This window comes from Notolepis coatsorum (assembly GCF_963971535.1).
Source record: "Notolepis coatsorum genome assembly, chromosome: 6".
NCBI classification, from domain to species: Eukaryota; Metazoa; Chordata; class Actinopteri; order Aulopiformes; family Paralepididae; genus Notolepis; species Notolepis coatsorum.
In genome coordinates, this window is record NC_140170.1 from 79445532 (window position 1) to 79467490 (window position 21959).

The following is a 21959-nucleotide window of genomic DNA, read 5'->3' on the forward strand; positions in this document are numbered from 1 at the left end:
AGTAAGCTTACCAGTGTTCCATCTATTTTCCCTATTATCATTATATACCTGCCTTCTCTATCCTTGAACTCTGATATGTGTTCGTATGCCACCGTTTTTGATATTAATATGGCCACCCCCCTTCTGTGCCCCGATCCATATGAGGATGAATATTCATGTTTGTATCCCAGTTTATTCAGTTTAGCATGCTCAGTTTCGGTAAGGTGGGTTTCTTGAAGGTATGCAATTTGTATTCCATCTTTTTTTAGTTTTGATAATATCTTCTTTCTTTTTATTGGGTTCAGTAAACCGTTGACGTTGAAAGACAGAACTTTTACCTCTTGCATTTCAGGTTGTGGTATGTAGTAATTCCGCTATGTACATGAGGATCCTCCCCGTCGCTAGCAAACAAACAATAACACACATAAATAAAATAAAAAATAAAAAACAATACAAAAAACACATTAACTCTAATGATTTCCAAGGTAGAGGTCACTTTTGTGACCCTCCACGAGCCTGATACTGGAGGCTCCAAGGGAAGACCCCCCTCTCGTTGTTGACAGGGGGGGCCCTTGAGGATAACAGTGTTAGAGGGAGCCATGTCCGTTCGTTTCCCTATTCCTATTTGTATTTAATTGTATCCGCTAGATCATTCTCATCTTCTTAACTAAAAAAGACAGTTTCTGCAATGTGTTGAACGCACCTATTATTTTGGGTTGTCTGTTTCCTCTTGATTGATTGTATATATTTTTTTCTCCCTTATCTTTAATTGTTTTTTTTACTATGGCCCTGTATATTCCATGTATACACACTGGTAATTCATAATATTAATAATCAGGCCTGGACATTGATGAATAATAATAATCAGACCTAGACCTTGATAAATAATCACCAGTCAGTCCTGAACATTGATAAATAATAATCATTCAGTCAGGCCTGGACATTGATAAATAATAATTGCTCAGTCAGGCCTGGACGTTGGTAAATAATAATCAGTCAAACCTGAACATTGATAGATAATAGTCACTCAGTCAGGCCTGGACGTTGATAAATAATAATCAGTCAAACCTGAACATTTATAGATAATAGTCACTCAGTCAGGCCTGGACGTTGATAAATAATAATCAGTCAAACCTGAACATTGATAGGTAATAGTCACTCAGTCAGGCCTGGACGTTGATAAATAATAATCAGTCAAACCTGAACATTGATAGGTAATAGTCACTCAGTCAGGCCTGGACGTTGATAAATAATAATCACTCAGTCAGGCCTGGACGTTGATAAATAATAATCAGTCAAACCTGAACATTGATAAATAATAATCACTCAGTCAAACCTGAACATTGATGAATAATAATCAGTCAGAATTGGACGTTGGTAAATAATAATCAGTCAAACCTGAACATTGATAAATAATAATCACTCAGTCAGGCCTGGACGTTGTTAAATAATCATTCAGACCTGGACCTTGAAGAATAATAATCATTCAGAATTGGACGTTGGTAAATAATAATCAGTCGGACCTGTTCATTGTTAAATAATAATCTGCGTGATCTGTGAGTGTTTTAATTCAATAGTGCTCTGCAACATGTTCCAATGATTCATAAAACAATTGTGAAAAATAGTGTCTAAAAAGCACTTTGTCAATTAATTACTCCTGCAGTTTTCACCCTGCTCCCGTGACAGTAGAGGAACTGTTCGAAAAAACCCTGTCAGTACTTTTCATCCTTTGCGAAGCCCTGTTTCCCAAAGGTTGTCGTGTGTAAATTGACCAATTATTTGCCCTTCAGTTGTTCAAGTAAATAGCACAGGGTATGTGTCTAATTTGACACAATTTGTATATTAGTCCGGTTGTGAGACAAGCGAGCTCCCCAAAAGAACAGTGTGCGCCCAATAAGCCCCAGTCCACCACCAGTTCATCTGTACTAATCTGCACGCTATTTCTTTATGACGAATGTTATGCTGGCAGTAGATTAAGACACCTGTCACATGCACTGAAAGGCAGGGTTCGCCATTATTATCAACATATGTTTTAACTCCATGTCCACAGTCATGTCCTGTAGTTAAGATACATTTTATATTTATCTCCATTGTTACGTTATTACTCTGTTCATCTCTTCATCTTACTGTCTCTTCTGACTGGTTCTCAGTCTGCAGGTGAGTCCCTCCTGCTGTTTTGCTGTCTCTCCATGCCTCCCGTTTTGCCTCTGGGGATGAGCGGGTAGGTTCCCCTGGCGCGTCCCCGATCAGCTGTTTGCCATGACATCTGTCTCAGCCGCTCCATCATCGTCTCCGGGTCCTCAAGCTGTCATCCCGTTAACGTGTAAACCGGAAGTCGGAGATTTCTAGTAATTCCAGAGAAATACACACGATAATAGCCCTTTAGTGGAATACACAAAACACGTTGTCATTTTTCGGCTGATTTATTAATCGTTTTCAAATAAACGCTAGATTATCGATAGTATATGTGTCCTTATGCACAATACAAAAGCAGGCTGAAAATCGCTTATCCGTGCCTTGCTCAGCGCCAAAGCGCACGCACACACACACACACACACACACACACACACACACACACACACACACACACACACACACACACACACACACACACACACACACACACACACACACACACACACACACACACACACACACACACACACACACAGACATGTTGTGATCGCTATGAAAAAAACATCTGATTAACCCAAGACTGGTAACAAAGAGTCCTTACCTCACATAAGATGTTCTGCAAAAAGATTAATCCAATTCCTGATCGCCATTCCAAATATCGATCGCGTCCATTGATCCAACGTTATAGTCCAAAACACATAATCCACGCTGCTCCCAGTCCCCCCAGTCAACGTGGTACAACAATACTGCATGCTCGAGAAGCAAAACCCGGACCAGACTTTTTTTTTATGCACAGTCCCAGCCAATCCAATCCAATGATGTGCAATAGCCTACAGACGATAGGCGGCGGTATTTGCCCTTTTGCGAGCTCAGACACATTCCCAACGATAACATCAAGTTGGATGGATGAAAATGAATGGATATCGCTAATAAAAGAAATAACGATTAAAACCCGACTATCGCCGTGATTGGCGCTCAAGTGTCGGCGAGTTAACCCGACTATCATCGTGACTGGCGTCCAATGAGTTAAGGAGTCTAATAGCAGAGAGGATGAAACTGGCCCTGTCTCTGCTTGTTAAGGAGTCTAATAGCAGAGAGGATGAAACTGGCCCTGTCTCTGCTTGTTAAGGAGTCTAATAGCAAAGAGGATGAAACTGGCCCTGTCTCTGCTTGTTACGGAGTCTAATAGCAGAGAGGATGAAACTGGCCCTGTCTCTGCTTGTTAAGGAGTCAATAGCAGAGAGGATGAAACTGGCCCTATCTCTGCTTGTTAAGAAGTCTAATAGCAGAGAGGGTGAAACTGGCCCTGTCTCTGCTTGTTAAGGAGTCTAATAGCAGAGATGATGAAACTGGCCCTGTCTCTGCTTGTTAAGGAGTCTAATAACAGAGAGGATGAAACTGGCCCTGCCCCTGTTTGTTAAGGAGTCTAATAGCAGAGAGGGTGAAACTGGCCCTGTGTCTGTGTGTTAAGGATTCTAATAGCAGAGAGGGTGAAACTGGCCCTGCCCCTGTTTGTTAAGGAGTCTAATAGCAGAGAGGGTGAAACTGGCCCTGTATCTGTGTGTTAAGGATTCTAATAGCAGAGAGGATGAAACTGGCCCTGTATCTGTGTGTTAAGGATTCTAATAGCAGAGAGGATGAAACTGGCCCTGCCTCTGATTGTTAAGGAGTCTAATAACAGAGGGGCCCTGTCTCTGGCCCTGTCTCACCTCAAAAGCCCAGTAAGCCCTATTAGCCCTAAGCCTAATGCATGCACAGAGAAGAAAACGGTATGTATCTGCTTGTCTAACTCCAGGGTAGATGGCAAATAAGCTAATTTCCCAAAAAGTTGGCGTGTTCCGAGTGTGTCAAAACTGTCAATACTGATTTGTATGCACCATAAATGTCTCCTCTTGGAGCCAGGAATTTGCCTAGGAAAGACCAAATAGATTGAGTGTCAAATATCTTTGGGGAGTGTTTTTTCAGGAAGCATAAAAAGGAGACTAGGTCTCATGGACAGTAGACAACTCTGAGAGAGGTTCCACGTTTTTTCGGCCAGTGTCTCATCATTTGTTAAAGATGATTTTCGGTGTACATTCAAAAAACTTTGTTGAAACTGCATCGAACAGAGTCCGGGGCAGTCTTTTCCTTCTCTTCAAAAGCGATACTCTACACTGCCATTGGCCGACTATTTCATTCTGAATTCTCCTCCCCTTCTGCTATCTGCGACACTATTTTGCAAGGGCACCGTCGCTGCAACCTGGGATTAGGATCATTGTGATTGGTTTAAAGAAATACAAACAAGCCAGAGCGTTTTGTCGGCTATAGCGGAGTGCTAATAGAGAGCCAGACCGCTCCGGGCAGTGGCACAGCGCTAACATAGTGTGGAGAGAGGTTTGGCTATGCAAGACTATTAAGAAAGCAAGTGATGACAAATTTAAAGGGGAGCTATCTTATAAATGGCCTTTTTCAGTGTTTAGCATTGTTTCCTAGCTATGTGGACTTATATTAATATGATCTATGTCTCTAATTCTCATATTGGCGCATTCTTCCAATTCTCCTCTCACAATATTCACCTTCACTGAACTGAGTCATCTGAAAATGTGCTGATTTGTGATGTCAGAGAGACACAGCTGCATGATAATGTGGCCCCATGTGCTGAGACTCGTACCCACTCCACACAGTCAGCTCAAAACGGCTTAAGATCTTGAGGTAGAAAAATGCTGTTTTTGAGGACTTGATTAGAAATACAAAACAATAAATAAAAAAAGATTTTAAATTACAGAGGTGTTCCATAAACTCACAGGAATTGTGTAAAAGTGCCCAAACAGTGAAATAAATAGTAAAATAGTTCCCCTTTAAAGGAAAACTCCAACATTTTGGGAAATTAGCGTATTTGGCATCTACCCTGGAGTTAGACAAGATGATACATACCCTTTTTCTTCTCTGTGCATGCAGTAGGAGTAGGAAGACACGCACCGTTAGCCTAGCTTAGCGTCAGTCACTGGAAGTAGGTTCCTCCATTAGCCTAGTTCCCAACGTCTTCCTACTCCTACTGCATGCACAGAGAAGAAAAAGGTATGTATCTTCTTGTCTAACTTCAGGGTAGATGGCAAATAAGCAAATTTTCCAAAATGTTGGAGTTTTCCTTTAAGGTCAAGGCTTGTCAAGTTTTGAAAAACACATATTTTCAAAAGAAAATCACACAACTCTTACTTCTCTTAAAAATGCTGCGTTGTAGGTTGTTTGTGTGTAAGATAAGACGAGATAAGATATTCCTTTATCGATCCTTCTTGATGAAATTCAGGCGTCATAGCAGCATGGGGGGGGGGGGGGGCTACAGGCAGGGTAATAGAAAGATAATAGATATAGGTAATAACGTTGAATCTGAATATAAACTATGGATAAAGTAAACCATATACACAAAGGTGCAGATGAGGGTCTGTATACCCTATCAGTCCTAATATAGGTAATAGTCTGAGCAGGGTTTGGTGGTTAAGAGTCAGACATTTCTAATAGTTCTCAAGTTCTGCCGCCGTTAGTTCTCCAGCTACTGGCAGCAGTCCAAGCCCCCAGTTGTGGAGCCTGATGGCTACTGGCAAGAAGGACTGGCTGAGGTGGTTGGTGGAGTGTCAGGGGTATGAGTCTGAACGTGCTCCTCATCTTCGCTAAATGTAGTAGTGTCGCTAGTTGCTATATTGCATGTACTTATTTGTGTTTCATTACACAGTACATGCTTACCAACTGTTTCACCTATTTTATAGCAACACTACTATCACCGACATCTAATGGTCCTTCTAAGGTTTCTCGCCTCCACATTGCCTGTGGTACTTTTTTCCTATTGCTAGGTTTTTAGTGAGTTTTTCCTTACCTTTGCGTGGGATATGTCTGGGAGTGTTGCATTAATTTATTTACTTAAAATTTTATTTTGAATTGTTTTTGGTTTGTTCTTGATTTATTGTGATGTTTCTTCTTGACTTGTTTAAAGAAGACGTGTCCGGCCCATGGGGACATTAACGTGTGTTGTCAGGCCTTACAAATAAATTTGATTTGATTTGATCTTGACACCATACCATCTCCATCTGTCTCCAGGCTTGGGCTACGGCAGTCAAGTGGTTGTGTTGTACACTGGGATGTATTACATCATCATAATGGCCTGGGCGTTCCTCTACCTCTTTTCCTCCTTCAGCTCTGAGCTGCCTTGGGCAAGTTGTCAAAACAGTTGGAATACAGGTACCAACATTGTGACATACTGCCTACTATGCAAGTTATTCAGTTTTCTGCTTTTAAAATATATATTTATATACATTTTGGTTCCATCAGCAGTAATTTTTGTTATTAATATCATGTTATAATCTACTCTATTCTCTCACCATATAAGATCACTGTTTTGAGCATAGCCAGAATCAATCATCTGATGACCTCTATGGGAATAAAACATCTTCAGTCGAAGAGTTCTGGGAGTAAGTAGTAACAACGTATTCTTTCAGTAATACATTTATTTTTTTATCTTGTTTGAATGTTCCTAAATAAAACCCTTTTTTAATAGGAGAAGAATATTGGGCTTGTCTAGTGGGATTGAAAAAATTGGCAACGTCCGCTGGGATTTGGCGCTTTGTCTTCTTCTTGTTTGGATAATCTGTTACTTCTGTATCTGGAAAGGAGTGAAGACTACAGGGAAGGTAAGGCTGCTTGATGTTCATATTCCACATAATATTACCCTGAAATATGAATGCTACTTATGAACATGTTAGCATTCCTAACTGCTGCATGCTCCTTCACCTCACATGGGCGTAACTCAAATTCTAGCAGGGTTAGTTGTCTGATTAATAAACACAATGGGGTATTGTATTATGTATGGCTGCTTGCATGCTTGAGTCATTCAGTCCTCCTAATCTAACCCACAATGCAAAGCATCTAACATCCTCTTTCGCTGTTAGCAAGCATTAGCGACAGAGCGACAGTGGCTCAGGAGGTATAGCGGTCATCTGGTAATCAGAAGATTCCCAGTTCGATTCCGGCTCCTCCCAGCAGCATGTCGAAGTGTCCTTGAGCAAGACACTTAACCCCTAACTTCTCCCGATGAGCAGGTTGGCACCTTGCTTGGTTGCCTCAGTTATCGGTGTGTGAGTGAATGGGTGAATGTGAGGCATAATTTGTAAAGCCTGGCATATCGTGCAAAAGCTCCCTCCTACCTCCTAGACCCCTCCGCTCTACAACTTCTTGCCGCCTCAGACCCACTCCTATCCGTCATCAAAGAGAAGCCGCCTATTCTCTGTCCTCGCTCCACAATGGTGGAACAAACTTCCCACCACAGCTAGGACAGCCGAAACCCGACGATCTTTCGCCGTCGACTAAAAACACACTTCTTCAATCAATATCTGACAAAAAAACAAAACAAAACAAATCACTAACCTTCTTACTGTCTTCTACTATCAAGCACTCTTCCTAATACTATGCACTCAACACTGCAGCACTCAAGTTTCAACACTTTGATGAACATTGTTACTCAGCTGAAAGAGTACGTACCATAAAAGCGTCAGCTAAATGACAAAATGTCAAATGTAAATGTAAAGCGTTTTGAATAAAAGCGATATATAAATGCAGTCCATTAGCGCTGACATTTGCTACCAAACATTATTGCCGCTATGTCAGCTATACCCGGTGTTACAGCTAACCTGTCCCGTGGCCTGGCCCCATAAGGCTCATTCTACTGTATGTCAGCTATATCCGGTGTTACAGCTAACCTGTCCCCTGGCCCCATAGCGTGTAGCTTTATGCCAAGCAAGCAGTGCAAAAATTTATCGTAGTGGCATGCAGTAATGCGCCTTTCATTTTCCGCCGCCCAGCGCCCAGGTCGCGCGGAAATAGGCTGTCTATTGCCATTCTCTTTGACAAACTCTAACCTTAACCAGCTCCTTAACAACGCCTAAACTTAACCGTTCTAACCTTAACCAACTCCGAAACCATGCCTAACCTTAACCATAGAAATTATATTGCCATTCTCTTTGACAAACTCTAACCTTAACCAGCTCCTTAACAGCGCCTAAACTTAACCGTTCTAACCTTAACCAACTCCGAAACAATGCCTAACCTTAACCTTAACCTTAACCATGCCTAACCTTAACCGGCGAAATAACCTTAACCGGCGAAATAATACACGTTAAAAAAAAATCACGTTAAAAAATATTTTCGATGGGATTCGAACTCGCCAGCAAACAAGCCATAGGATCCACAGCCATGTGTCCTTGCCAATTGAGCTATTGGTAGATACTGAATAAGGGGCGGTGACTTATATATATTGAGCTCCGCTCAAGGCGGGATCTCATGCGCATGCGCGGGCACCTCGCGCGAGCACGCCGGCGCACGCACGCACCTGAGCGAGCACGCCGCCGCCGGTGCACGCACGGTAGCATTTGTCTGAAAAGAAGGGCGCTTTACCGCACTAGCGTGCGGTGACGAATGCGGAAGCATTTTTGCACTGCTTGCTTGGCATTAACGTACAGGCGGCCCCATAGGGCCCGTTCTACTGTATGTCAGCTATACCCGGTGTTACAGCTAACCTGTCCCCTGGCCTGGCCCCATAGGGCCCGTTCTACTGTATGTCAGCTATATCCGGTGTTACAGCTAACATGTCCCCTGGCCCCATAGGGCCCGTTCTACTGTATGTCAGCTATACCCGGTGTTACAGCTAACCCTTAATGAAGGTGTTTCCCGGAGGATCTGCGACCCGGTCCTGTGTGATGCCTGGTGCTCCGTGCCTCATTACTTGTTATAGTGGGCTATTTCATTGGCTGGTGCCATACAGCAGGGGTAGACCTGCCAATCACCCGTTATAGTGGGCTATTTCATTGGCTGGTGCCATACAGCAGGGGTAGACCTGCCAATCACCCGTTATAGTGGGCTATTTCATTGGGTGAGAAAGCATGAAGATTAAAGGTAGAATATGTAACGCCGTCAAACAGCAACCTCTATGAGAGGTCGCCGTAGAACCTGAAATAATTCAAGTAACTTGATTTTATTTTATTTTATTTGACGTTTAAAAAAATTCAAGATTCAAGAAAAGGATGAAACACAAAAAAGTCAAGACTTATTTCCATTGTGGTCCTTGGTCTCAGACAGATAAGCAATACAAAACATGACCACAAATAACAATATGACAAACTACATAGACATGTACATTTTAAGTGCAGTACAAACGTAGCCACAGACAACAATGTATCAGACAACATTTTCATAAATTTTTTAATCATTGTCTAGGAGCCATGATTTAAAGGGGACCTGCATTGCTATTCCTAGCACCATTTGGGCAACTTTACACAATTCCTGTGAGTCTATGGAGTACTCAAAAGCATCATTTTCCAGCCTCAAGATTTCAGCCTGTTATTGGCCTGGCTCCGCCCATAAGCACTTTCAGTGGCAGTCATCCACACAGTCTGCGAGTGGCAGACAGAGAGAGAGAGAGAGAGAGAGAGAGAGAGAGAGAGAGAGAGAGAGAGAGAGAGAGAGAGAGAGAGAGAGAGAGAGAGCACTGTGTAAACACAGCTGCGTGCAGGTCCCCTTCTCTTTCTCTCTCTCCCTCTCCTGTTCGAGGAAGTCTACCACTGTGCCGCGCGCGACAGCTTATGCTCCCGAATCGAGAGAGAGAGAGATAGAGAAGGGGACCTGCACGCAGCTGTGTTTACACAGTTCTCTCTCTCTCTCTCTCTCTCTCTCTCTCTCTCTCTCTCTCTCTCTCTCTCTCTCTCTCTCTCTCTCTCTCTCCCTCTCTCTCTCTCTCTCTCTCTCTCTCTCTCTCTCTCTCTCTCTCTCTCTCTCTCTCTCTCTCTCTCTCTCTCTCTCGATTCGGGAGCATAAGCTGTAGCGCGTGGCACAGAGGGTCTATCTGATTCTCGCTCTCTCTCTCGCTCTCTGTCAAACCCCGTTTGGTGCGCTACAACCACAGAGCCAATCGGCTCACTATATCCTCGCCACGTGACGTCACCATGCGAGTCAAATCAGAACGACCTGATTAAAATGGACCAGGAAATGAATGACCTGAATGACGGCAATCCGCCAATATGGTATTTAGAGACAAAAACACATTGATACTAACTCCTATTACTATAATACAATGCTAGAGACTAAAAAAAGACATTTATAATGCATGTCACCTTTAACTTTTTTCTGTAGCTAATTCCAATTTGTGGCTCCCCATAATTTAAAAGAACATTTGCCCATATTTGTTTTGAACCTTGGAATACACAGGTCAGCAATGCTGGCTCTGGTGTTATGGGTATGCATGTCCCTATTCCACTGAAAATAATTTGTAAGATAATTGGGGGCCCTATTGTTATAAATGTTGTGAACTATATTAAGCTGAAGTTGAACGGACCAGCCACCAGTCAGGAGGATGAAAAGGCGCTTTTCCACTGCATGGTACCTACTCTACTCTACTCTAATCTACTCGGTGCCTTACAGTGTATTGCAAGGTCTGACATTGACCAAACTTGATATGCATGACCTTGGTGGGCTCTAGGTCAACTCCTGAAAAGGGGGTCAATGTCAGACTTTGCAATCAAAGTTAGGGGGCTAATAACCCTTGCCATAATTTCAGTGCGCCCCCTAACTTTTGATTGCAAGGTCTGACATTGACCCCCTTTTCAGGAGTTGACCTAGAGCCCACCAAGGTCATGCATATCAAGTTTGGTCAATGTCAGACCTTGCAATACACTGTAAGGCACTGTAAGGCTACTGTCCTCCCCCACTTCCAGTGATGAAGCTAAGCTATGCTAACGGAGCGTCTATTCCCAAAGCTAAAATGCACGCACAGAGACAAAAAAGGTATGCGTCTTCTTGTCTAACTCCAGGGAAGATGTTAAATAAGCTAATTTCCAAAAAAAGTGGAGTCGTCCTTTAAACTTGGCCTAAAAGCCACTCAATGTTCTATTCAAAAGAAACCCGGCACCTATACAATGTCCCCAAATATATATATATATATATGATAATGATTGTACCTAATATTTACCAATAACTTTTAACTTACAGTAGGTCAATGTCCCCAATTAAATAAATCAGCGCAAAGTCAACTGAATATTCTCAAGCCTGAAAATATTCCCACAATTTCTTTTAAAACTTTGGTCAGACCTCTGTACCAAGAACAGATAGCATAGTCAAAACAACAAGAAACAAGTGAATTTGCCAGAATTCTAAGAAACTAAGAATTGTACCCCTAATTGAAGTGAAGGTGTGCGCTGAGGTTGACTTTTCTGAACATCTGAAGGGATGCTATTATCACATCTCTAACATGAAATCTTAGTTGTGTAATTGTGGTCCTGGTTCTCTCTCAGGTGGTCTACTTCACTGCTACCTTCCCATACCTAATGCTGGTGGTGCTGCTAGTGCGTGGCCTCACGTTACCAGGAGCCTTGGATGGTATCAAGTTCTACCTCTACCCAGACCCGTCCCGTCTGGCTGATCCTGAGGTACTACAGTTAAAAAACACTTTTTTTCCCTTTTCATGACATTGTAATCATCAACTGTGTGGAGGAATATAACCGGATCAATGAATGTACTCAGTCAAATATAGACTTGGTTAAACACAGGTTTATTCTACCCAAATAGCTAGAAGTAAGATCAGAGTTATAGCTGGATGACTCAACGAGGACAATGGCCTGATGTCCCCAGGAGAGCTCCAGAATCCAGTCAGACGTATAGGTCTAAATAGTGGAGAGAAAGGAATTCTGGGTAGGATGGCCCAGGTACAGGATTGGAGGGGGGCCATGAAGGGGGGGGGGGGGGTTATGGGAACAGAGGAACGGGACCCGTAAAAGCAATGCAACAGGTTCAAAGGGGAAAAGGTCAACCGGCGTGTATTTATTTATACAAACAAATAACAAATCAAACAACAGAACAAACAAAAACGACTGTGGTGGTGTAGTGTGGGAAGCCTGGAATGTGATGTGTGTAATTAATCAATGTGTATGTAAGCTGGTGAATATGTGTGTGGGTTTAACAATGTAGATGGGGTTTTACTGTGTTGTTATATGTGGTGGGCCTAGGTAGTCGAAAACACTCCAGGGGGTCCGGGGTCTATATACGGGGGTGGGAGGAGAGAGAAAAAACGCGGGGAAGGCGAGTGGATAAAAAATTCCGGGGAATCAAGCGAGCGGAAAAAACACGAGCGTGGGGGTGAAAAGAGAAAAACGAAGGTTAGTTACCAGCCAGGAAATACAACGCGAATCAAAGAAGACGAAGGTTAAGGCCATGTCCACACAGAGACAAGTTTGGGTGTATCCGACAAAGTATTTTATCGTATGCACATTTCGTCCACACGGAACCGCGTTCTGGGAGCCTGCATACGCTATTTTCTGAAAACGGGTCCCAGAGTGAACAAATCTGAAGACGCCACCCTTGCGTTTCCGTCTTTACAAGCCAGTACGCATCTTTCCTGAACTGATGACGCAATAGCCCACCTCTCCGTTAACCCGCATGCGCAAACCCAGCCAACATAAAATAAACATCATACAACTTAGTCGCTTGTTCACCAACAATCTCAACATTTGTATTCTAGACATTTTCAACAAGTCACAACTTGTTCCTGTTCGCGGACGACTCAGCCCTGCTGGTCTCTGACAAGAACAAGTTACAGGTTGAAAAAACCCTCAGCTCGGAACTAGGCAAAATCTGCATCTGGCTCGCTGATAACAAACTATCATTACACATGGGTAAAACAGAGTCCATTCTCTTCGGTTCAAATAACAAACTCAGCAAGACCAACGGCTTCTCAATTACAGTGGGTGACAATATTGTCACAAGGAAAGATGAAATTACATACCTAGGTTCCATCCTAGAGGCAAATCTTTCCTGTGACAAAATGGCATCCAATGTAATAAGAAAAGTCAACCAAATAACTTGTTTCTTGTACCGGATCTCCTCTCTGGTAAACAAGAATACCCTGAAGACTCTGGCAGGAGCACTCATTCAAGGGTACTACGACTATGCTTGCACCTCATGGTACCAAAGTACCTCAAAAGCGCTAAAAACAAAATTACAAACATCTCAAAACAAACTGGTCAGACTACTGCTTGACCTTACTCCTAGAACCCACCTCACCCCTGCCCACTTTGACAACCTACTGTAGGATGGCTTAGAAGCCTTAGAGTAGACGACAGAGTACAGCAACTTGCAATGGGCCTGGTCTACAAGATACACTACACGACTAAGGTACATGTCAAAATACTTCCCAAAGGTCAGTGAATACCACGATCACAACACCGGAGGGAGCTCCACAAATCATGTTAAACCCAGATTCGGCTCAAACAAGGGACTAAACACGTTTCGCAATTATGCCACATCAATGTGGAACGCCCTACCCACAGCTATAAAGGAATGTGAATCACTACCCACTTTCAAAACCACTCTCAAAGAGCACCTACGAGAGACTGCAATTCGAATCTGGCCCCTAACACAACCCCCTCCAATGTACAATAAATGTCCTATTAAACCCAATAATACACGAGACCCTCTTCTTGGGACCAAGTAAGGTTTAGTCGATAATCCAATGTACAGTTACCCCCCCACCCCACCCCACCTACCCAACCCCCCCCCCCACCCCACCACCTCCAATGTACTGTTTCCCCCCCACCCAACCCCACCTACCCAACCCCCCCTCCACCCCTCCTACCAACCTCCTACCTACCAACCTCCTCCAATGTACAGTTTCTTCGTCAAATGTATATACTCTCTTTTTAGACTCTTCTTGTATCAAAAACAGAAGCTATTGAAAGACGTTTATTTTGTACATTAATACTTTCAGCGCCAGCCGTCTTAGCCATCCTTGTACTCAATGGGACGCCGCTGTAAAAGATAGGGATTTTCACTGTGCGTCGCAGTGTTTGCAGGGCTATATCTATATTCTATATTATAGCTATGGAGACAATACTATGGCTCATTTGACAGTAACTATCCCTTGTCCAACATGTGAAAAAGAATAAATGTTTTCATGTATATGTTCGCGTGTTATACCGTGGTGAATATTGTATAGTTTCAGAGTGATCCTGGCTAATTCCTGGTACCTGCGTTATGGAGCGATATGTGAATTTAGCTAAAAGTATTCGTGTTGCTCGCCTGGACACGCTACTATTTCCAAATTAAAGGTATATAATAGGTATTATGTTTCATCATGAATGCATGAAGGGGGGGGGGGGTAGTTTTTTGATGCTTTGATCGCCAGAAACGGCATTCGTTTTGAATACTACATACGTTGATCGGCTGGATCAATATGAAATCATTGTAGGATCAAGGTGGAATTGACGTCAGATAGTCCTTACCTTTGATCTGGGTTATTCCAAAAAGAATATTCCAATTGTCTGATCGCGATTTCCAGTATTGATGTCGATCGGGTCCCTGACATGAAGTGGCACAAGATATGCCTCAAGTGCAGGGACGTGCACAGGACTTTAGAGAGGCAGGTGCTCAAATGGAGAAAATGGCACTAATTACGCACGCAAGCCCGGTTTTTGGGGGCCCTTTTTGGGGTTAATACAAGTCTATGGTACATTCAGTTTCACCACTAGATGTCACCAAAACTACATAGTGTCCCTTTAATAACACAATATGTAGCCTGCCTGCAATTAAGCCCAACATTGAAAATACATGTAGGCCTAATAATAAACAAAGTAGCCATAGATAGCTTAGCTGTGTATTCTGTAGCTGTGAGTGATATACAAGTATGTTTGTTTTCTTGGTTATCTTTTGTGTCACCTGTTTCCAAAATGAGCTTATTCAGATTTATCATAATAATGAGGTTTAGGAATTGGAAGACATGCAATTCAGCTGCAATTTTAAAAGAGAAACAAAACACTGGCTGGTTATTATCAATAGTTGTATGACTTTATGTACAGTTATGGTTGTTCATTATGAAGTAAGTTGCTAAGTGTAACTGTTTGTTCAATAATGAAACTACAACCAGCCTACTAGAGGGAGAGAGAGATAGAGAGTAGGCTACTGTGATTTTCCTAGCACAGACAGGGGGAGGGGCTGGGGAGGGGTAATCCGGCGACGTGAATTCACGAGAGCCGCATCATCATGCATCTTGCAAGTGAGGTGGTGAGACCGTGAGATAAGAATGTGATAAAGCATAAAGTAAAGAGATGCAATGCCACCGCGGTATGAATAATGTAGTATGGGGGAAGTGCAGTGTTGCCAGTGTAGATAGTTATGCTGTACTAGCCTGCCTGCCTGATTGCATGAGAGAAAAGCACAGATAATCACAACTTCACAAGGCATGCCCCAAATATACAATGCAAACCCGATAATGAACATGTATTTTGTTGGACAAATACCTTACCTGATGATGAAGTGTAGTTCTTGCTTTGGTTTAAGTTGAACTATTAACTGTAAAAAAGAGGTCTCGACTCGAGCTGGATGTCCATTTCATGTTCAGTGTCAGCACGTGCGGTTTACATCATCTCATCATCACCACCCACGTGCTATGCGTAAAATATAATAAGTCCGTCCGGGAGAGGTGCAATGGAAGCTCTCTCTTTCTTTACCTAATATATAGATTCTATCCTGACATCTTCCATTTGGAAGGGCAGGGCAGTCTATCTATATGTGCAACAGTAAAACAAATTAATAAAATAAAACATGGCATAAAAAGGGCACTTTCTAATGAGAGATGAAAAGGGCAGGTGCCCAAGCAAAATTAGATGTGACACACAGTGTGAAATAAGGTTTCAAAGGGTGGGCGATACTGCCACCTAGCAGGATGCGGCCGGTATTGCACTCTCGGGATCTCAGAATGATTTCCTATGGTCCGTCAGCCTGTAATGAATAAAAAAATCTAATAAAAGAAAAAACTGCCCAAACCCGACTATACTCGGGTATGGTGCTCAACCGCTGGCAAGATAACCCGACTTTACTCGGGCATGGCGCCCAATGAGTTAAAACAACAAACAAAGCATTTAGCATTGTTTGTTTGTATCTTCCGCCATTCTTTTTCTTCGTGTGTTTGTTCATTGCACGGGTTTTGCGCATGCTCAATTCTTCTTCTCTGTTTTAGTGTAGTTTGTGGCAGCGTTACAGCATTTTCAGTGGTTTCGTTTGGACGCCCATATTGCTTGAGACGATTTCGTGTTTACGGAAAACTTTTTTGAAATGAAAACGAAAAAGTTCGGTTCCGTTTCCGTGTGGATCTGGCCTTAGGCCATGGTTACACTGGGCAAAAAAAGGATTTGTTGCTGAATGATTACGTTTGCATGTCCAAGTTAAAAAGAAATGCAGTTTTGGCAGGAAAACGCGTTCCCCTAGCGGGAACGCTGAAAAGGTGTTTTCGTTTTGGAAACTCGCCGACAATGGTGCCATGTAATCTGTGCAAGCCGAATACGGAGCCGTTCTGCCCAATGCCCATGCACAGTAGAGACCCGCACGGTTATTTCCAGTGTTTACAGCAGAGCTGTCCCAAGTAGCTGCAGCTACCAACGTGTTGTCAAGTTATTGTTATAAGGAGCCCAGTCCAAAACTACAACAGTCTGCATACCCTTAACAATTGTGTGTATTGAGCCGTATTGTATTGTGCCCATTCTGCAATCTGTTAAATAAAGTTTTCATCCATTTCTAATAGCGTTAACGTTACTACGTTAATAGCCTCGATGCTAACTATATACATGGAGAATGCCATTCACATTAGCATGTAGCTAACAACATCGGAGATCTTTTTGTGAGACTAAACTTGTTATGGTTTGTAACCGACCCCAATCGCACAACACAAGACAGGTATGATGGTTTGCCAAGAAACAGATATTTATTTAGAACAGGGAAAAAGGGCACTGTCCCTTTAAGGGAGAAAACACAAAACACTGGAATAACACAAGAGGGGAAGGTAAAGTGCCTTTAAGAGGCGGGCAGGAAAAGGGAACACTATGGGAAGGTAAGGGAACGCCTAAGGGAAGGTTAAGGGAACGCCTTGGAACAGAGGACTAGGAACTAGGAGAGCTAGGGATAGAGGACTAGGGACTAGGAGAACTAGGGATAGAGGAACAGGTACTGGGGAACATAGGGAACAGGTTCTGGGGAACAGAGGGCCAGGTTCTGGTGACAGAGGGAACAGAGGCCCGCGGAGGCGGGCTGGGGACAGGGAGGAACTGGGGACAGAGGACCGCGGAGGCGGGCTGGGGACAGGGAGGAACTGGGGACTGGTGGGAAAACATCTGGGCCGCTCTGCAGAACAGAGGAGAGGGTTAATATTCAAAGGGAAAAAACAGAGCAGATGCAGAACAGTCCAAATAACAAAGTAACAAAGTAAATACTATCTTCGTGTGAACAAACACACAGTGGGAGATGGAATGTCCAAAATAATATCCACGAGAGAACAAAACAGAGTGGGAGATGAAATGTCCAAACTAATAACTAAGTGAGAACTAAAGGAGGCAATACGCTGGGAGAGTGACATCACAATCAAAACTCACCCAGGCGTATGCGTAATGATACAGGAACAGCAGCGGGACGAGGGCAAGGGGCATTACGCTGAGTGAGTGACATCACAATCAAAACTCACCCAGGCGTATGCGTAAAGGTAAAGGGACAGCAGCGGGAACGGGGGCAAGAGGCATTACGCTGAGTGAGTGACATCACAATCAAAACTCACCCAGGCGTATGCGTAAAGGTACAGGGACAGCAGCGGGAACGGGGGGCAAAAAGCATTACGCTGAGTGAGTGACATCACAATCAAAACTCACCCAGGCGTATGCGTAAAGGTACAGGGACAGCAGCGGGGCGAGGGCATCGCCACCGGGTGGCTGGCTGTCGGAGCCGAGGAACAGAGTGCTGGAACAGCGGCGGTGGCGAGGATGTCGTCCACCGGGTAGCCGCTGTCGGAGCCGAGGAACAGGGTGCTGGAACAGCGGCGGTGGCGAGGATGTCGTCCACCGGGTAGCCGCTGTCGGAGCCGAGGAACAGAGTGCGCGCCACACCTTGGTGTGCGCGTCGGAACAGTGGCGGTGGCGAGGATGTCGTCCACCGGGTAGCCGCTGTCGGAGCCGAGGAACAGAGTGCGCGCCACACCTTGGTGTGCGCGTCGGAACAGTGGCGGTGGCGAGGATGTCGTCCACCGGGTAGCCGCTGTCGGAGCCGAGGAACAGAGTGCGCGCCACACCTTGGTGTGCGCGTCGGAACAGTGGCGGTGGCGAGGATGTCGTCCACCGGGTAGCCGCTGTCGGAGCCGAGGAACAGAGTGCGCGCCACACCTTGGTGTGCGCGTCGGAACAGTGGCGGTGGCGAGGGTGTCGTCCACCGGGTAGCCGCTGTCGGAGCCGAGGAACAGAGTGCGCGCCACACCTTGGTGTGCGCGTCGGAACCGAGAGACGCCTCGGGGTGCGTCTGCGAGGAGTGTGCCAAGCACGAAGGTCTGGAAGATGCGCGTCGGCGCGCTGAGGTCTGGAGAGCGTGCCAAGCTCGAAGGTCTGGAAGATGCGCGTCTGTGCGCTGGTACGGAGGAGCGTGCCAAGCTCGAAGGTCTGGAAGATGCGCGTCAGTGCGCTGGTACGGAGGAGCGTGCCAAGCTCGAAGGTCTGGAAGATGCGCGTCTGTGCGCTGGTACGGAGGAGCGTGCCAAGCTCGAAGGTCTGAAGTGGAACACTGGAATACCTCCCGTAGAGGATTAGAGAGCGCAGTACAGTGTCTCCCTCCAGGCAAACGGCGGCAGGTGGCGAAGGCTTGAGCGCATCTGGCGCGCTGGTCTGGAGTGGAACACTGGAATACCTCCCGTAGAGAATTAGAGAGCGCAGTACAATGTCTCCCTCCAGGCAAACGGCGACAGGTGGCCAAGGCCCTTGAAGATGCGCGTTGCGCGCTGGTGACTGGAGAGCGTGCCAAGCTCGAGGGTCCGGGAGATGCGCGTTGGTCTAGATGTGCGTCAGGACGAACAGCTGCGCTGGGGTCTGCAGTGGAGCGCTGGGGTGCCTCCCGTGGAAGTTACAGGGAGCGCAGAACAGTCTCCTCCACAGGCTACGGCGACAGCAGACGAAGGCTGGAGCAAACATCTCAAGGCTGGAGAGATCCATCTTACAGCATTGGTAGACCAGAGGATCTCCCGAAAGAGTCTAGATGTTAGAGAATATGACTCAGCATGAATACAACACGACCCCAACGCCAAAACGAGGGGAAGCGCCCTGGTATTTAAAGCCCACAGGGGGACTAATTAGCCTGCCATCACAGGTGCGAGAGATAATAGAATATCAAACAGGTGTGGCCACTAAGGGTAAGGAACGAGAGGGTGGGGGCTAGAGAGAGTGAGTAGGGAATTCCTAACAGTAGGCTTAAAGAAGACAGAGAAAAGGTAGTGAGCAGCGGGCAAAACCTCACAAAACTATCCGCTCTTGGTGGTAAATTGTGTTGATGTTGGTTTTGTTTCATCAACAAATGAGAGGCAGAATGAATGTATCCATTTTGTTTATTGCACTTTTATTGCACTTTCTTTGCTGAAAAATAAATGCTACGTTGGCTAAATGGCTCACGTAAGGCATTTAAAGATGGTGGATTGTTGATTTTTAGCAGGAAGTGTATTGGCACATTCAACTTTTCTGATTGGTTGAAAATGGCCTTCATGTTTGAACTACATCGCCACCTACTGCCACCTACTGCTTTGGCATTGTACTACATGTATATACATCACTGTGCTCAGGAGGCAAAAACGATGTCTAACTTTCCTGCCATTACGTAGCGTTCTGAAAAGCGAAACTGAAACTGAAAACTTAAACGAAAACCGGGCCTAGTGTAACCGCAGCCTTAGATACCAGCAGTAATTTCAAAATGCAATTTAACAGGAATAGACAAAATAGTCAGAAAAGTTATACGATGCAAACCTACTGTTCCTGGTAGAACGAACTTGCATTGTCCTCAGGGCAGGTCAGCATTTATACACCCATCCGTCAGGAGCCCTGATTGCAGATTGGTCACAGGTGCCTTGCTGAGTACCTCTGAGGACGCGTGTGTGTCAGGATGGTGTGACAGCGCCACGCGACCTCCTATGCTGAGGCACCTGCTCAGACGCAGCCCTCACAACAGGGGGATGGTATCAGGTGAGACGAAAGGTGAATGGGTGGGGGTTGGAACATGACTGGGAGATAGTTTGAGGGGGGGGATCATTATCCCACAACTGTAACGTTACCAAACCGAACCTCTTGCTCTCAGGTGTGGATGGATGCTGGGAGCCAGATATTCTACTCCTATGGAGTTTGCACAGGAGTTCTGACAGCCCTAGGAAGCTACAACAAGTACGACAACAACTGCTACAGGTAATTCTACACCCCCCCAAGGAAACTATAAAAGAAGGAAGGGTCATCACGTCACATTACATTACATTTTGTCATTTAGCTGATGCTTTTATCCAAAGCGACTTACAAGTTATGTACGACAAGTCATCAGGAAGGACACAACTCAAATCAGCTGAGTAACAATGCTCAAAGTGTTGAGTGCTACCCAACCTCCTCCAATGTACAGTTTCTACGTCAAATGTATATACTCTCTTTTCTGGACTCTTTTTGTATCACAAACAGTACTGTATTTGCAAATCTGGTATGTCATAAATGTATAGATGTAGCAGTACTGTCTATCTGTATGTCGTGTGTGTCATATGTGTTATGATGAATTGAAAATGGGGGATCCTGATGTAAACAAGATGAAAGTCTTTCTCTGGTCTGCATCCCCTTAACAATTGTATGTATTGAGCTGTACTGTACTGTACCCATTCTGCAATCTGTTAATACAGTTTTCAATCAATCAATCAAAGGGTTCTTTTTTTCCCCCATTTAACTTTCAGTTTGGCCGACATTGCCATCTCCCTGTTTATGTCATTTAATGAAACAAGTTATTACTTTGGATGTCAGAATCATTAGCGATTTGTTGTATTGTTAAATAGCTAACATTTGATGTATTGGTTGATGTATATTATTTCCTCATATAACTTTGCATTATTTACATCTCCCATAGGCTTCAATAGAACTGGCACCAAGTAGAGCATAAAACGCTGGTATTCTGACATGATGACCCTTCCTTATTTTATAATTTCCTTGTTATAGAACACTGGTACTCTGACGTGATGACCCTTCCTTCTTTTATAGTTTCCTTGGCAAGATTTGAACAAAATCTTAGCATTCTCCAGAAAGTTAAATAAGACTGACAATAACATGATATATCCTACAGATAAAGCATGATTACATTTGCTCACCTATCTGACGGGTTGACTAAGTTTTACTGATCGTCCTCCTGCATTTAAATTCCAGGGACTGTCTCTACCTGTGCCTGTTAAACAGTTTTACCAGCTTTGTGGCTGGCTTTGCCATCTTCTCCGTACTTGGTTTCATGGCGTATGAACAGGGCGTGGACATCTCCATGGTGGCTGAATCAGGTATCAGTATGGATTATTGATCAGGTCCATTCTACACCTAATGGTTAATTGTCAATCTAACACGGTGTAGCTCAAATGAAAGCTCAAATGAGTGCCCATATTCCAAAATTACATGTAGATGTATATTCTTACCATCAATCATCAAATCTCCCCCTTTCATTTATTTATTTCCCCATTTTTCAATAGAGTGAATGAACCAATATTTTCTGTCATTCTCTGACACAGAAATATTTGTATCCCCACTGCAGTGCTACAGGACTTTTAGCAAATTCCTAATTTATTTTGTTTGGAGGTGGCAGGAGGGGGGCAGAGTTGTGGGACAATGCCCACTTTCTCACAGGTACCTCCAACCATAGATATATATAAAGACTAGATGACTCACCCACGCTGCTGACCGCGTGTAGCTTATTGCCAGCGGAAGAGTGCAAGAATGCTTCCGCATTCGTCACCGACGCCCATGTGACCGCGGCAGCACGAG

At 44.3% G+C, this 21959-nt stretch overlaps 1 protein-coding gene across 1 annotated transcript in view; it reads left to right on the top strand.

The window, feature by feature from the left end:
- The window catches only part of LOC311229573 (sodium- and chloride-dependent GABA transporter 2-like), a gene marked incomplete at both ends in the record, with an annotated part of 171149 nt that overhangs the window by 137846 nt on the left and 11344 nt on the right, over positions 1-21959 (top strand). The window contains 6 exons of the mRNA XM_084315649.1: positions 6187-6327; positions 6476-6557; positions 6644-6776; positions 11424-11558; positions 20266-20369; positions 21357-21481. Of these exons, the coding sequence (XP_084171775.1) occupies positions 6187-6327; positions 6476-6557; positions 6644-6776; positions 11424-11558; positions 20266-20369; positions 21357-21481 (720 nt within the window). The remainder of the gene's footprint in view (positions 1-6186; positions 6328-6475; positions 6558-6643; positions 6777-11423; positions 11559-20265; positions 20370-21356; positions 21482-21959) is intronic.